This window comes from Macaca mulatta, chromosome 19, assembly GCF_049350105.2.
Source record: "Macaca mulatta isolate MMU2019108-1 chromosome 19, T2T-MMU8v2.0, whole genome shotgun sequence".
In the NCBI taxonomy this organism is placed as follows: Eukaryota; Metazoa; Chordata; class Mammalia; order Primates; family Cercopithecidae; genus Macaca; species Macaca mulatta.
Genome location: NC_133424.1, coordinates 10017837 through 10035445, shown reverse-complemented (window position 1 = coordinate 10035445; position 17609 = coordinate 10017837). Strand labels below are relative to the sequence as shown.

General features: G+C 44.1%; 1 protein-coding gene across 3 annotated transcripts in view; it reads right to left on the bottom strand.

The window, feature by feature from the left end:
• Positions 1-9543: 9543 nt before the first annotated feature.
• The window catches only part of LOC709567 (olfactory receptor 7D4-like), a 44137-nt gene continuing 36071 nt past the window's right edge, over positions 9544-17609 (bottom strand). For 2 of the 3 annotated variants that reach the window (XM_077977252.1, XM_028839062.2), the window contains 2 exons: positions 15450-15555; positions 9544-13633 (listed from right to left, as the gene is read on the bottom strand). In XM_077977252.1, coding sequence (XP_077833378.1) covers positions 12664-13617 — 954 coding nt within the window. In that variant the 5' untranslated portion in view covers positions 13618-13633; positions 15450-15555 and the 3' untranslated portion in view covers positions 9544-12663. The remainder of the gene's footprint in view (positions 13634-15449; positions 15556-17609) is intronic. The other variant, XR_013408854.1, reaches the window with a different exon arrangement.

The following is a 17609-nucleotide window of genomic DNA, read 5'->3' as shown; positions in this document are numbered from 1 at the left end:
AAGTAAACCAGCGTCTGGCACTGTGTCTATATTTTGGATACAAGCAATTCAGAAATTAAGTTTTCACATAGGATAATACACCCTCAGTAACAGTTCTCAGTTGTGACAAACCCAATTTCCTTAGAGCTACTTCATAATTGATTTTGTGTTATTCACCTCGTTCTGTATACACCTACCTTAGAGACAATCTATTGAAGAATGTTAGGAGAGCAAAAACATTAGGGATTTTAGAAATCCATAATCACAGTGAAATATAGCCTAATTTACCAGGAAAAAATATACAAGAAAAATATTCTTGCCCCTTTAAGAAAAAGATTAAATCCATTGAAAAGATACTAAGGAGTCAGCTATGCCTTGTTTTATTCTAATATAATTCTACAATATTCCATTGATTGAGGATATTTATCACACTCAATAAGATCCAGGACTGTAGGGTCCAGCCCCACAGGGTCGATGGGTTTTTCTCCCCATGTGCGGAGACAAGATATTGTAGAAATAAAGACACAAGACAAAGAGATAAAAGCTGGGCCCGGGGGACCACTACCACCAAGAGGCGGAGACCGGTAGCGGCCCCGAATGCCTGGCTGCGCTGCTATTTACTGGATACAAGGCAAAAGGGGCAGGGCAAGGAATGTGAGTCATCTCCAATGATAGACAAGGTCACATGAGTCACATGTCCACTGGACAGGGGGCCCTTCCCTGTTTGGGAGCCTAGGCAGAGAGAGAGAGAGAGAGAGAAAGAGGACACAGCCTATGCCATTATTTCTTCATATCAGAGGTTTTTAGTACTTTCACTAATTTTGCTACTGTTAGCTAGAAGGCAGAGCCAGGTGTAACAGGATGGAACACGAAAGCGGGCCAGGAGCGTGACCACTGAAGCACAGCATCACAGGGAGACGGTTAGGCCTCAGGATCAACTGTGGATGGGCCTGACGTCAGTCAGGCCCTCCACAAGACGTGGAGGAGTAGAGTCTTCTCTACACTCCCCTGGAAAGGGGGGACTCCCTTTCCTGGTCTGCTAAGCAGCCGGTGTTTTTCCTTGACACTGATGCTACCGCTAGACCACCCTCCGCTCCTCTTCCCAGACGCTGGTGTTACCGCTATACCAAGGAGCCCCCTGGTGGCCCTGCCTGGGCATAACAGAAGGCTCACACTTACCTTCTATGTCCCCTCAGCTCCTATCTCTGTATGGCCTGGTTTCTCCTAGGTTATGATTACAGAGCGAGGATTATTATAATATTGGAATAAAGAATAATTGCTACAAACTAATGATTAATGATATTCATATATAATCATATCTATGATCTATAGTATAACTATTCTTATTTTATATATTTTATTATACCAGAACAGCTCGTGCCCTCCGTCTCTTGCCTCGGCACCTGGGTGGCTTGCCGCCCACATAGGACCATGTTGTCTCAAAACTAAATGCAAATTCATAGTTCATAATCAGAAAACATCCTTACATGCCAGTTACATTCTATGGTTTCCATCATTCCTACGTTTTCTGACTTTCATTCCTCATGGAAGTAAGTGCTCACTCAAATACGTGGGCTTTCTTTTAAAATTCACTTAATTACAACTCCTGTCCTTGCCTTAGGTGGACTTGGAGGTTTTTTTTTTTTTTTTTTTGAAATGGAGTCTGGCTGTGTCTCCCAGACTGTAGCGCAGTGGCGCGATCTCGGCTCACTGCAAGCTCCGCCTCCCGGGTTCATGCCATTCTCCTGCCTCAGCTCCCGAGTAGCTGGGACTACAGGCACCTGCCATCATGCCTGGCTGATTTTTTGTATTTTTAGTAGAGACGGGGTTTCACCGTGTTAGCCAGGATGGTCTCGATCTCCTGACCTCGTGATCCACCCGCCTCGGCCTCCCAAAGTGCTGGGATTACAGGCATGAGCCACCACACTCAGCCGGATTTGGAGTTTTGATAAGAAAGAGACTCTGACTATTAAATACATGAAAGGAAGGTTTAGTTAAATGCACATAATTACTGGACATCATTGATGGCAAAGATGCTGATAGTGTGGAATGTCCCTGTGGATGACAGAACATTAATATAATGTTAAAATGCTTTTAATTTTTTTTGAGACCTGAGCCTCACTCTGTTACCCAGGCTGGAATGCAGTAGCGTGATCTCAGCTCACTGCAGCCCCCACCTCCCGGGTTCAAGTGATTCTCTTGCCTCAGCTTCCTGAGTAGCTGGGACTACAGGCACATGTCCCACCATGCCCAGTTAATTTTGGCATTTTTCGTAGAGATGGGATTTTACCATGTTGGCCAGGCTGATCTCAAACTTCTGACCTCAAGTAATCTGCCCACCTCTGCCTTTCAAAGTGCTAGGATTACAGGTGTGAGCCACCGTGCCTGGCCAAGGTGATGTTAAAATACTTTGGCATTACTTTCGTTGTGGCTGGAATCATGTGAAACTCTAAAATGTATCTCGATCCAAACAGTAAGGTTTACCTGCCCCCACTTCTTTCCGCATCCTTCTCTCTTTTTTTATGACTGTAAAAATCTCTGCCATGGTCTTTAAGTAATTGAATGTTGTAGATGCTATTAAGTGCAACTACAGGACGCAAGAGTCCATAATATAGACATAAAAAAAATGCTATTTTACTTTCTGCCTGGTTTGTGACACATTCCTGGAAGGAATGAAAGTACAGATAGGAAAGCAGTGAGTGTGTTGAAGTCACACTGATCACAGCCAATTTTGTGAACTAAGGAAGGGTCTATTCAATATGCAACAGAGATCCTAATTTTTGGTGTCTCCTCTGTACCAAGCAAGATACAGGCTCTGGGAAACCGCTGAAAGAAAGTCAAATATTCTTCTCACAATCCTCAGTACTTACTTATATAAGGGCAAAAATTAAATGTCCTGTCAGAGACGTTGGGAACCACAGCTAGGTTCCTGGATATTTCGGTTCAATGGTATGGAGATTAACCTCGAAATATTAATTTAAAAAACATGTAGAATACACTTCACTTTATGCCTCTATCACACAGGGATCACACAGGAGCACCCACCATCTGTTTAATCATTGCTCGCTGCAGTGGGATCTGCCGGAAATCAACTCAGATGACAGTGCTGAGCCTCAGAGACACGGACATCTCCCCCCTTGCCACACAGATCAGGGGCATGGGCAGGATTTGGAATTAAATGGTTGGTCTTTGAGTCTCTGGCACTAAACTTCTTGTTTTCCAGCTCTCAGAGAGTTTTAAGCAGCGGCCAGCGGTCTTAAGCACAGGTGCATCTGAGGCACATTTTGAAACTATTTCCAGTTTCCCGAATAGAAATGGATCCCAAGACCCTGATTTTATTTCTCCTTGAGGAAATAGAGAGCTGCAAGGAATCCAGAAACAGGCGCAAGGGAGAGATGCGCCCTGAGTGATCCTGTGCCAGTTCTTTCTGGGATCTTTGATGTGATCTCAGCTGTCCTTTCTATACTTGACACAGTGAACGTGGCACCCACTGGTCTAGCTGTGGTCTACCAGCAACCCCCAAAGGGAAGGACACAGTTAGCAGGGGTACCTGCCGGGTGTGACAGGGATTTGAGGGGGTAGGTTGGATGCAGAGAGAGGCCTGGCCAAATGCCATGTGTCTGGAGGTAGACTGCCTGGCGCAAATAAGCTATATAAAAATGCATTGCTCCTTTCCTCCTCTGTACAATAATAATAATGTGTGCAGCTATAACTCAGGAAAAACTGTGAAGACGAAATGAAACAAGCTATACAAAACACAGAGCTGAGATCCATGCATTTAGGGAGCCCTCAGTAAGAATTCACGATGTCATGGTGACTGTCATCTTCCTCCTCATCCTCATCATCACCTTTGTAAACTTTTTGTTGTGCTTAGGGCACAGTTTAGAGGGGCCCAGTTTTTGCTACCCTGGGTGAGATGTTCATGGGAAGTTCAATCAGCATGGGAGGAGGGTAAAATTTCACCAGAGTCGAAAGTTAACCCAGGGAATAGGAAAATATATTTGTAAATCATGTATATGCTAATAACAACCAAACTACACGAAGAACTCCGACAACTCAACAACAAAACAAATACCCCACTGAAAGTGGGCAGAGGACTTGAATAGACATTTCTCTAAGGAACATATACAAGGAGCCAATGAGCATACAAAATGATATTCAACATCAGTCATCGGCAGGGACGTGCAAATAAAACACACAATGAGATACCACCCAATAGGATGGCTATTAAGAGCAAATGAACGAAACAGCCTGTCAGGTTTTGGTGAAACCACAGAGAAGTAGGAATTCTTATACAGGACTACGGAAATGTAAAATAGTGCAGCAATATGAAATAAAGGACCACACACACAACCCCGAACATAAACTCCACAGTCCTCTGCGCTGACATCTTGCACATTGGTGTCCTCCCATCTGCCACCCCACTGTCCTGTTTGTGCTGAGGATGAGGAAACAAGGCTCCCGACCGTCCCTCAGCACTCACTGAGCCACGCTTTGCCTCTGCTGGGCCATGACCACGGAGAGCAGGTCTGCTGTCCTCCCTGCGTGCTGCACGATGGAGGCTCAGGCTCCGTCCTCAGGACTGGCAGGAAGACAGGGTCAGACATGAGCCTCCTGATGCAGACGACAGGTGTGGAGCCCACTGGACTGGAAGCTCACACTGCAGGGCTGGAGGCATAGGCTGAGTATTTACTATGCTATGGCTGTGGGGGCTCAAGGCACAGAGCTCCTCATTAGCCAAATTGGTTGATGTTCCCCAATCTCTAAGGACTGCGTCTTATTCATGGAGGAAGAAGAAATGAACGTCCACAGAAGCTTTCGGGGTCTTCCTCCACTCAGGAGGAATGCTGAGTGTACTATCCACTTCTCTCATTTCTTTTTTTTTTATCAAAATTCATCTACTTTTTATTTTCCTTTTTATTATATAAAAGATATTGCATATGTTAAAATTATATAAATGGTTTTATATAAAATGGTAAATACAACATTTTATCATTTTCATCATTTTGAAGTATATAGCTCAGTGGCATGAAGTGGATTCACAATGTTGTGCAACCATCCCCACCATCCATCTCCAGAACTTTTTTATCCTACAGAACAAAAACTCAGCAACCATTAAACAAAATCCCTTCTTTCAACTCACTAACCGCTAGCTGATTACTATCTCTACAAATTTAACTGCACAAAATACTTGACATAAATAGAATCAGTCTGTATTTGCCCTTTTGTGATTGGTTTCTTTCACTGAGCATAATGTTGTCAAGATTCATCCCTGTTGTATCATGTGTCACAAGTGTCTTCCTGTTTAAAGCTGAATAATATTCCATTGTATGGATGGATCTCATTGTGTTTCTCCAGTCATCTGCTGGTGGACACTTGTGTTGCTTCCATATATTTAGATATTGTGAATAACATTGCCATAAACATGGTGTTCTGTGTGGGAAATGCACAAGGGGAGAAGAAAACACACACACACACACACACACACACACACAAAATACCTTTAAGGGTAAACAAGCTTTATCCCACATAAATGGCAATGTAGATAAAATAAGCAAATGATATAGTAAGCAAATTACTATAATTTTTTTTTTTTTTTTTTTTTTTTGAGACGGAGTCTTGCTCTGCCGCCCGTGCTGGAGTGCAGTGACCGGATCTCAGCTCACTGCAAGCTCCGCCTCCCGGGTTCCCGCCATTCTCCTGCCTCAGCCTCCCGAGTAGCTGAGACTACAGGCGCCGCCACCTCGCCCGGCTAGTTTTTTTGTATTTTTTAATAGAGACGGGGTTTCACCGTGTTAGCCAGGATGGTCTCGATCTCCTGACCTCGTGATCCGCCCGTCTCGGCCTCCCAAAGTGCTGGGATTACAGGCTTGAGCCACCGCGCCCGGCCGCAAATTACTATAATAAGCAAATTGAGGCTGGGCGCGGTGGCTCACGCCTGTAATCCCAGCACTTTGGGAGGCCAAGGCAGGCGGATCACGACGTCAGGAGATTGAGACCATCCTGGCTCACATGGTGAAACCCCGTCTCTACTAAAAAATACAAAAATTAGATGGGTGTGGTGGCGGGTGCCTGTAATCCCAGCTACTTGGGAGACTGAGGCGGGAGAATCGCTTGAACCCAGGAGGCGGAGGTTGCAGTGAGCTGAGATCGTGCCACTGCACTCCAGCCTGGGTGACAGAGGGAAAGTCTGTCTCAAAAAAAAAAAAAAAAAGCAAATTGATATAATAAGCAAATTGCAATGGGAAGGGAAGAAGGGAAAAGACATATATACACACACACACACACACACACACACACACACTTACCAGACTATGGAGGATTCACCACCAGACCAGGAAGCAAGAGCCTGCTACAGAGTCAAGACACTACACTCACTGAACTATGGAGGATTCACCACCAGACTGGGAAGCAACAGCCTGAGCTCCAGAGTCGGCCACCCGTCCGTGCACTGATGAGGAGAGGTCTCATGAAGCTTCAGCGCAGTCTGGGACCCTCGCTCTTTTTGTAACAAGTTGTTTGGCATGAGGTCCAGTCACGAAGGCTCTTCGTGACTGGGCCCAAGGAACACAAAAAGGTCAACGTGTTTTTGTGATTGTCTATCGTTTTTCAATAACTACCGTATAGGAACAGATTTGAAATAGAGATTTCACCGAAACAGCGCTGGATGAACGCCTCAAGGGGCTCACACAACCTGTTCCAGGACTTGCTGACCATTGTTGGTGTCTATGTTCAATTGAGTTCAAATTTAGTATTTAACCTTTCCTCCACACATGGGCGTACAAATATCTGTTCAAATCCCTGTTTTCGATTATTTTAAGTATACACCCAGAAGTGAACTTGCAGGATTGTATGGTAGTTCTGTTTCTCATTTTATGAGGAACCATCGTTCAGATTTTCATGCTGCTGCACCATTTTACATTTCCATAGCCCCATATAAGCATTCCTTGTTCCCTAGAGTTTCATCAAAACTCAACAGGCTTTTTCGCTCGTTTATTCTTAATAGCCATCCTATTGGGTGGTATCTCATTGTGTTTTTTATTTGCAAGCCCCTGTTGATGAGTGATGCTGGATATCATTTTGTATGCTCATTGGCCATTTGCATATGTTCTTTAGAGAAATGTCTATTCAAGTCCTCTGCCCATTTTTTTTCTTTATTGAGATGGGAGTCTTGCTCTGTCACCCAGGCTGGAGTGCAATGGCATGATCTTGGCTGTCTGCAACCTCCGCCACCTGGGTTCAAGTGATTCTCATGACTCAGCCTCCTGGGTAGCTGGGACTACAGGTGCAGGCCACCCGCCCAGCTAATTTTTTATATTTTTTGTATTTTTAGTAGAGACAGGGTTTCACTATGTTGGCCATGCTGATCTCAAACGCCTGACCTCAGGTGATCTGCCTGCCACAGCCTCCCAGAGTGCTGGTATTTCAGGCGTGAGCCACCACACCTGGCCTTCTGCCCATTTTTAATGGGGCATTTATTTGGTTGAGTTGTAGGAGTTCTTGATATCATTTGGCTGTTACCCTCTAAGCATATATATGATTTACAGGTATACTTTCCTATTTCCTGGGTTAACTTTTCACTCTGATGATAGTGTCCTTTGAGTCACAAAGGTTTTTAAATTTTGATATAGTCCAAGTTATCTATATGCTGTCTGTGCTTTTGGTGACATATTCAAGAAATCACTAAGAAACCCAGTATCATGAAGGTATTGATCAAATCATTACCAAACCCGATGTCCAGAAAGTATTGATCAATGTTTTCTTCTAAGAATTTTATAGTGTTAGAACTTAGGTTTACACCTTTGATCCATTTTATGTTAACTTTTGTGTATAGTGTAAGGTAAGAACCCACCTTCATTCTTCTGCATGTTGAAATCAAGTTTTTCCTACACTGTTTGTTGAAAAGGCTTTTTCCCAATGAATGTTCTTGGAAAATCATGTGACCATATACACGAGTTTCTTTCTGGGCTCTCTTTACTATTCCATTTTTCTGTATGTGTGTCTTTATGTATTGTAGTGCCACACTGTTTTCATTTCTGGATCTTTGTAATTTATTTGGAAACCAGGAAATGTGAGACCTTCAACTTTTCTTTTTAATGGATTTCTACATTTTTTCAATTTATCTTACAATTGTACATTGAGTTGGATAGTAGTAACAAACCCCGCTAGGCTTTGGAGAGTGGATTCCCAAGGTTTTTCAAATACACTGTCTCATTGGAGCCTTAGTACTCGTGATCAAATAGAGACAGATTTTTGGTTTTGCCAGTGAGAATCAGAGTCTGGAGAGGTTGTTGAATCCTGACACAGTGGTCACCGGCGGGTCTGATACTGGAATTGGGTCTGTGGCCACCAGGCTGTGAGGCCTTTTTCCAGAAAGCAGGCTCCCGCCCAGGGACTGGGGCTGAGGGAGGGACTCTCCTGGGAGGAGGCAGCCTGGTGGGAAGGCTGCCAGCAGAAGTTTCAGGTCTCTAAAGCCTCCCCCTCATTCCCTGGTCTCTGCAGCTGAAGTTGCCTCAGGAAGCTGTATCTTCTAACTGCTTGAGGCAGCTTCTCAGATGAACCCTCTGAGGAGAATCCGTAAACTTTTACAACTTACACTTTCAAAGGATGATGCGAGGAGCAACAATTCCACCAGCTTGAACCATTTGAGGGTGGTGTGGAATTGGAAACTGTGTCAAACGCAATGGAACCCTGCCTCTAGCATGAGAAAACTAAGCCTGTATTCAAAATGATGCCTGCCAGGTGCGGTGGTTCACACCTATAATCCCAGTGCTTCAGGAAGCCAAGGTGGCCAATCCTGGTTTGAGACCAGGATTTTAAGACAAGCCTTAGTCACACAGAGAGACCCTCTAACTGAGTGTGATGATGCACGCCTCTGGTCCCAGCTATTTGGGAAGGTGAGGAGGATCGCCTGAGCCCAGGAGTTCAAGGTTACAGTAAGCCACCGTACTCCAGCCTGCACAATACAGTGAGACACTGTCTCAAAAAAAAAAAAAAAAAAGCCAGAGCAACATAAAATTGTAAGCATTCATTACCTTTCTGCCACCACGCATTGGGAAAAGTGGATCCCCCAGCTGACATTGACCATTGGCAGACAGAATAGTGTGTGTGGAGATGGCGGGAGGGTCTCAGGGATGTGGGATGAACCTTGACATCATCTACTACCCCATCCTTCATTGCAGACCCAATTCTACCAATTCTCGTCAAAAGAGTGAACTGCATCCCAAACACAATCCAGTGTCTGTGGCTTCCATTCCTGAATACATCTCCAAAAAGTCTCAGAAGAAAATTAAATTATATGAGAGAACAGATCTTTTCTATCGTACAATTATTACGTGTTCTATGATCTGGGGTTAGATCATAAAACTGCAATTATGGGAAATAAAGGTCAAATAAAGACAGACAAGAAGGAATAAAGGAGGAAAGAAAGACAAGGGAATGAGGGAAGAAAGAAGAGGAAAGGAAGTAAAAAAGGGAGGGAAGAGGAGAAAAGGAAGAAAGTAAAAAAGGGAGGAGGGAAGAAAGAAAGGAATAATCACAAAGAAGGAGGCAACATCTCAGTTATTCTAGGCATTTATTACTATGAATCATTAGAACAAACAAGCTTACAAATCTACATTCCTAATTTGATGTAAAAAATCACATCACTGTTCTTATGAAATAAAGGATAGTAAAATTAGGAGTGTGGTATCTATGTCAAGTTGCCAGGTTATAGTTCACCTCTGCTTCTTCCTTTGTGGAACAGGGTGAATGAGAAAACATATGTCAAAGAAATGTTTTCAGGGCCAAGTGTGGTGGCTTATGCCTATAATCCCAGCACTTTGGGTGGTCGAGGCAGGCGGGTCACTTGAGGTCAGGAGTTTGAGATGAGCCTGGCCAACATGGCAAAACCCCATCTCTACTAAAAATACCCCAAAAATAGCGAGGTGTGGTGGCACACACCTATAATTCCAGCTACTTGGGAGGCTGAGACACAAGAATTGCTTGAACCCAGAAGGTGGAGGTTGCAGTGAGCTGAGACAGCGCCATGGCACTCTGTCCTGGGTAACACAGTGAAACTGTGTCTCAAAACAAAACAAAACAAAAACAAAAAGAAAGAAATGTTTTCAGGATTAAATAAAGTCATACATGTAAAGCAACAAGCACAATCCTAAAAGGGTAAACACTGTATGATTTTCATCCAATTTCTTCCAGAGGAAACAAGAACACAACCAAGTTTAGGTGAAGGCTGCTAACATGCAAATGGGTAATTTTTGAGGAAAGTGTGTCATCATGTCAGCACTCGATATGGTAAGTGTTTCAAACAACACGTGAGAACTCTCAAGAGTGGCTCTAAGAACATGGACCAAAGATGGAACTTTAAAGACTGTATAGAAAAACGAAAAGTTAGAAAGAAAATACCAAGGGAGTTATTGAAGAGAACCTAAAGTAAAAACATGTACCAAATGCCAAATCACAAGTGCTTTGGGAAGAGTAAAAATGAAGCATGTCACTTACAGGACAAAAAGAGCCAGCATATTTACTTCTTGTTTTCTTTTAATTTTGTAGTTGTTTTTGAGACAACGTCTCACTCTGTCGCCCAGGCTGGAATGCAATGGCGCAATCTCAGCTCACTGCAACCTCCACCTCCCAGGTTCAAGCAATTCTCCTGCCTCAGCCTCCCAAGTCGCTGAGACCACAGGCACCCACCACCACGCTCAGCTAATTTTGTATTTTTAGTAGAGACGTGGTTTCACCACATTGGCCAGGCTGGTCTTGAACTTGGGACCTCAAGTGATTCACTCACCTCAGCCTCCCAAAGCGCTGGGATTACAGGCATGAGCCACTGCGCCAGGTCGAGCTGGGATATTTAAATTCACATTTGCCTAATGGACCTACAACATCCACTTAGTTCTGAGACTTTGATCTGTCATGGAGAAGAGGCTGGCCTGAGGAGGAACTGAACGTTCATGAGCAGGGCTCAAACATAATCTTGCCTTTGTGACATTTGGATAAACCCAATGCTCTGACAACCACCACTTAGACAGATCGAACCCTAGGCTAACACATTCTGCTGCCACATGGATGTTATTAATAGGGTGTTTCACAGCACATCAAACTAAACCCTTCCCAGAACAAACTCGATGCAAAGGGAAGTAGATTGAACCCTACTTTCTGCCATGTACAAAAATCAAATCAAATCAAAAACAGATCAACAGGCCTGGCACAGTGGCTCACGCCTGTAATCCCAGCACTTTGGGAGACCGAGACGGGTGGATCATGAGGTCAGGAGATGAAGATCATCTTGGCTAATACAGTAAAACCCTGTCTCTACTAAAAAATACAAAAAAAAAAAAAAAAAAAAAAATTAGCCGGGTGTGGTGGCAGGCGCCTGTAGTCCCAGCTACTCGGGAGGCTGAGGCAGGAGAATGGCATGAACCCGGGAGGCGGAGCTTGCAGTGAGCCGAGATTGTGCCACTGCACTCCAACCTGAGGGGCAGAGCCAGACTCCCTCTCAAAAAAAAAAAAACCAAAAAACAAATAAAACCACCTAGAGGAACAAGGAAAGGAAGGAGGAAGAGAGTAAGAGAAAGAAGGGAGAAAGGAGGAAGGATAGAAGGGAAGAGAGAAGGAAAGAAGGACAAAAGCAAGAATCACAAGGAATGAAGCAACAGCTCAGGGTACTCCGAGGCACTAATCTCTGTGAATTTTATGAATGAACCAGCTTGTGAATCTAGATCCCAGCTTTCAACTTGAAAAGCTCGTATTTTTACAAAATTCAGGTCAGCAAAGTTAGTAGTGAGGCTGCAGTGTCACACTGCCTGATATAGCCGACCTCAACTCAATCTCTTCCTCTGAGAAATAGAGTGAATGAGAGAAAATAAGTCAAAGGAAGGTTTTTAGGATGAAATAGCTTATAGATATAAACTAGTAAGCAGAGTTTTGATATGGTAAGTACTTCACTTTGAATTATTTTGTGAATTTCATTCTATTTCTTCCAGGGATAAACAAGAGCAAAATCAAATTAAGAAGAAGAACAGTAACATTCAAATGGATCATTTCCGAGGACCCGTGTCAGCATTTGACATGAAAAGTTCTATAATGTCAAGTTAGAAATCTCAGGAATCACTAAGAAAATGGATCAAAGATGGAACTGTAAGGACTACGGGCAGAGAAGAAAACTTTAAAAAGAATTACTGAGGGAGCAATTTAGCAGAAATATATTAGGTGGGTGCAAAAGTCATGGCAGTTTTGGCCATCGTTGGCCATTGGTTGTATTACCAACCCAATACAAAAACTTTTAAATTTTTTTAAGACAGACTCTTGAGCTGTCGCCCAGACTGGAGTGCAGTGGCGCCATCTTGGCTCACTGCAACCTCTGCCTCCTGGGTTCAAGCGATTCTCCTGCCTCAGCCTCCAAAGTAGCTGGGACTACAGTCGCGCGCCACCATGCCCAGTTAATTTTTGTATTTTTGGTAGAGACGGGGTTTCACCTGTTGGCCAGGATGGTCTCGATCTCTTGACCTCATGATCTACCTGCCTCTGCCTCCCAAAGTGCTGGGATTACAGGCGTAAGCCACCGTGCCCGCCCATACAAAAACATGTTAAGCAAAGTCATAGGTGCTTTGAAAATAGGAAACTGCAACATATCTTTTAGGGGAGAGAAAGATTCAGAATATGTGAATTCACATTTGCTTAAGGGACCTATAGCATCCTCTTAGTTCTGAGACAAGAGGCTGCCTTGCTGAGGAGTCTCCCCAGGGCCCCCTTCACATCCTTGTTCCTCAGGCTATAGATGAAGGGGTTCAGCATGGGGGTGACCATGGTGTACATCACTGAGGCCATGGAGCTGCTCTGGGAAGAATGGGTCACAGCAGAACTGAGATAGACCCCAAGTCCTGTTCCATAGAACAAGGAGACCACACAGAGGTGAGACCCACAGGTGGAAAAGGCTTTGTACTTGCCCTCGGTGGAGGACATCCTCATTAAGGAGGAGACGATCTGAGAGTAGGAGAAGAGGATCCCAGCTACAGGAAGCACACCCAGCAGTGCTGTGGCCACATACAAGACAATGTTAACGAGGAGAGTATCAGAGCGGGCCACCTTGAGGACCTGAGCCAGTTCACAGAAGAAATGGGGAATCTCAGTGCCTATGGAGGTCAAACTCTTCATCAGTAGAATATGAACTAGGGAGACCCATAAAATGATGAACCAAGATGCCAGAACCAGGAGGCCACAGAGGCAGGGGTTCATGATGACCGTGTAGTGCAGGGGGTAGCAGATGGCCACAAACCGGTCATAGGCCATCATGGCCAGTAGGAAAGTATCCATTCCAGCAAACATCATTAAAAAATACACCTGAGTGAGGCACCCCACGTAGGAGATGTCTTTGCTCCATGCCTGGATGTTCATCAGCATCCTGGGGACGGTGGTGGAGATAAAACAGATGTCAACAAAGGACAGGTTGGAGAGGAAGAAGTACATGGGGGTGTGGAGGTGGGAGTCAGAGCTGACGGCCAGGATGATGAGCAGGTTCCCCAGCACCGTGACCAGGTACATGGACAGGAACAGCCCAAAGAGGACGGGCTGCAGTTCGGGATCATCTGAGAGTCCAAGGAGGAAGAATTCTGATAATTCTGTATGGTTTTCTGCTTTCATGTAGCCGGTGTGTCTACTGGGAAAGGAGGAAAAAGCAACATTCAATCACTCTTCAATATCACCCTTGGATGCAACCTCTACGGGGTCCTTCCAAAGATCCTGATTCACTCAGGCATTTGGTAGCCTCATTCCATTTGAAATGTGTAGAGTTTCTCAAACTACCTTTAATTTAGCAGCAATCTTTAGCAGCAGTCTTTCTCCTTTATCATATACTCATGAGTTTTAATTATTTGATTCAAACCTATGGACAGTAATTTCTTTTTTGATAGGACCGTTCCAAATAACTGAAGACATGCCATGTCTTTTCTTGATACATCTCCATAGTTCCTTCATGCTAATAGGTGTATAATCATGATTAAGATATGCATTTTCAACTCAGGCAATCTTTTTTTCTGTAACCTGACACTGGTGATGTGACAGCTAACTTTTAGTTCCTTATCTTTCATTGATACCTCATGTTTTTCCTATTTATGGGGTACATGTGATATTTTGTTACATGCATAGAATACATAATGATCACATCAGGGTATTTGAGGTGTCCACCACCTTGAGTATTTATCCTTTCTATGTGTTGGGAACAGTTCGTTTCCTCTTTTCTAGCTACTTTGAAATATGCAATACAATGTTGTTGACTATAGTCACGCTACTCGGCTCTTGATCAAAAGAACACATACCTTTTATCAAACTGTACGTTTGTTATTTTTTTCTAAAAAATGTGATTGCCAGCATCACTTGTTTGTGAGGTTTTAAAAACGGCTTTGTTAGTATAAGAAGAGTCTCAGTAAATGATAGCTGTTGACATTATTAAAATCCTCCTCATAAGATAAGTTATTTCGGATATATCACTCTTCCAAGGTGTAATTTAGGAAATGGAATCTTGAGGGAGACTTTCTGGAACAGAATTTTGGTCCACTAACTTACTATTGTGTGACCTTAAGAAAGATATGTGGCCGGGCACAGTGGCTCATGCCTGTAATCCCAGCACTTTGGGAGGCCAAGCCGGGCAGATCACGAGATCAGGAGTTCGAGACCAGCCTGGCCAACATGATGAAACCCCCTCTCTACTAAAAATACAAAAAATTGCCAGGCGTGGTGGTGCATGCCTGTAGTCCCAGGTACTTGGGAGACTGAGGCAGGAGAATCGATTGAACCTGGGAGGTGGAGGTTGCAGTGAGCTGAGATCGTGCCACTGCACTCCAGCCTGGGCGACAGAGTGAGACTTTGTCTTAAAAAAAAAAAAAAAAGGCCGGGCGCGGTGGCTCAAGCCTGTAATCCCAGCACTTTGGGAGGCCGAGACGGGCAGATCACAAGGTCAGGAGATCGAGACCATCCTGGCTAACACGGTGAAACCCTGTCTCTACTAAAAAATACAAAAAACTAGCCGGGCGAGGTGGCGGGCGCCTGTAGTCCCAGCTACTCGGGAGGCTGAGGCAGGAGAATGGTCTAAACCCGGGAGGCGGAGCTTGCAGTGAGCCGAGATCCGGCCACTGCACCCCAGCCTGGGCGACAGAGCAAGACTCTGTCTCAAAAAAAAAAAAGAGAAAAGAAAAAAGAAAGACATGTAAACCCTCTTAGCAGCAGATAACTCACCTCTAAATAAGAGTAGCAAATATTTCCTGCATGGAAAGATTGAAGAGTGAAATTAAATGAGATGATTCACATCATTTTTCTGGTCTGGTTTCTGTGGCATACAACAGCCATATCATAAATGTGAGCTTCTGTTCTTAACAGCACAATAACCTGCCTTGCATGAGCGTCATTTCTTAATATCCATCTTAAACTGTGTTAACCATCAAGGATGGAATTCTGGTCAAGATGAATAGAACTGTTACCTCTTCTGACTGCCATGCAGCGCTTCTAATTAATGCAGGTTCCTGTGGCTCCTTCCTTCAGAATGCCTCCAGGTCATTCTTCCAAGAAGAGAAAAAAGCATGTGGACTACATGTGTAAGAGGAGAAAACAAAAGCACACGGCCATTAAAATACAACCCAAGTCACGTCTGAGTCTGTTCTCGTGTGTACGTGCTTTCCAGTGGGGATGCAGCGTACTAAGGTCAGCGGAGTCGATCATCGACATATGTAATTCACGGATTTGGTTCAAAATACTCAAAACTTATATAAATCATGTCATGCTGGAAAATCAAAAGGCAAATTTAAGATTTGAAAATAAATGATTACATTTGCCATGGTAGAAAAAGGGCAGCGTTACTGATGCCTACAGATATTTAATTAATCAAAGACCAGAAAAACATCATAGAAGACCAATTTAGTCTGGGAAGCTGGGTTCTGAAATAGGAATCTTGGAGCTAGGAGAGAAAGATTGGGTCATGATTCAACAGGGGAAGGAAAGAATAGACAGCGTAGGCTGGGAGGATGAAATGCCTGGTTGCACGTGGCTCAGAGAGCTTAGTAATTGGGATTTGAGAGACCAGTGAGTGGAGAGTGGAGAGTGAGGGTTAGGGGGGTCAGAGTGTGAGCCCCACAAGAGACCATCCTTTGCTCTTTCCTGATGTGCATCTCATGTAGGTAATTTTACATTTATTGGTGGATCTGAGGTTGTTTTTTTTCTTTCCAGAGAGGTACATGGTACCTGTCACTTAGTGAAGTAGTGTCATTTATTTGGGGTAATACCTGAGGTTTGCTGCCTCACGCCAAGGAAATCAAGGATACAGACGAACAAGAAGTGAGTTTAACAGCAGAGGTTTCATGGATGAAAGAAAGAGAAAAGCTCTGTCCTGCAGAGAGAGAGGGGCTGCCCAGTGGGTCTTCCAGTTCCATAGTGAAACGTATGAATTTTATAGATAAGCTTGAGGAGGTGGTGTCTAATTTACATAGGGTGCAAGGGACTGGTTGGACCAGGTGTGCCATTTACAAAGTGCATGAAGAATCTCTTTTTTTAAATCATAGTATTTTAAGAACGTTTACAGATTTGTGTTGGGCCATATTCAAAGCCATCCTGAGCCAAATGTGGCACACGGGCTGTGGGTTGGATAAGCTTGTTCTATAGTGTCATCTCCACATATTCACCAGAGCAGTCATTTAAAACTAAAATTTCATGTCATTTGCCTGCTCAAAACCCTTCAGTGTTTCCAGTCACCTTCAGAATAAAATCCAAACTTAGCTCAGCCTGTAACGTCCTCCCTGATCATGGCTACTTCCCTGACTGACTTCATCTTTCCTGTCTTACTCCTCTCTAGCCAGTCCTGCCTTCTTGCTGAACCCTCCAACATCACTTTTTTCCCACGTGAGTACCTTTGCCCTTGCTGTTCTCTGTGCCTGGGCTGTCCTTCCTCTAGATCTTCCCAAGGTTGTCTTTCTTCATTTGGGTCTCTGTCAAATATCACTGGCCTTGTAAGGCACTGCCTACACACCTAATCTAACACATCAAACACCTCACATTGCCATGGTCTTTCCCTTCACCCTGCTTCATTTCTCTTCATTTCACTTACCATAACCTGAAATTACAGATGTAATTGTTCACTCCATTAACATGTAAAATACAAAAGAAAGACTTTGTCTTATCCTGGAACTGGGCCTGGCACATAGTAAATTTTCTATAAATATTCATTAAATGAAAAAAAAAAATCTCTTTTTTCTTTTTGAGATGAAGTTTCACACTTGTTGCCCAGGCTGGAGCTCAGTGGCATGATCTCGGCTCACTGCAACCTCCGCCTCCTGGGTTCAAGCGATTCTCCTGCCTCAGCCTCCCATGTAGCTGGGACTACAGGCGCACACCACCGTGCCCGGCTAATTTTTGTATTTTTAGTACAGATGGGGTTTCACCATGTTGGCCAGGATGGTCTCTATCTCCTGACCTCGTGATCCATCCACCTCGGTCTCCCAAACTGCTGGGATTACAGATGTGAGCCACCCTGCCCAGCCATATTGCCTGCTTTTTAATGCGCACATGGCTGACAAAGAAAAGGAAGATGGAGCCTCCGTGTTGAACACTCCTGGCCCCCAGGGAGCCTTTTCCCATCGGCACAGCATTCA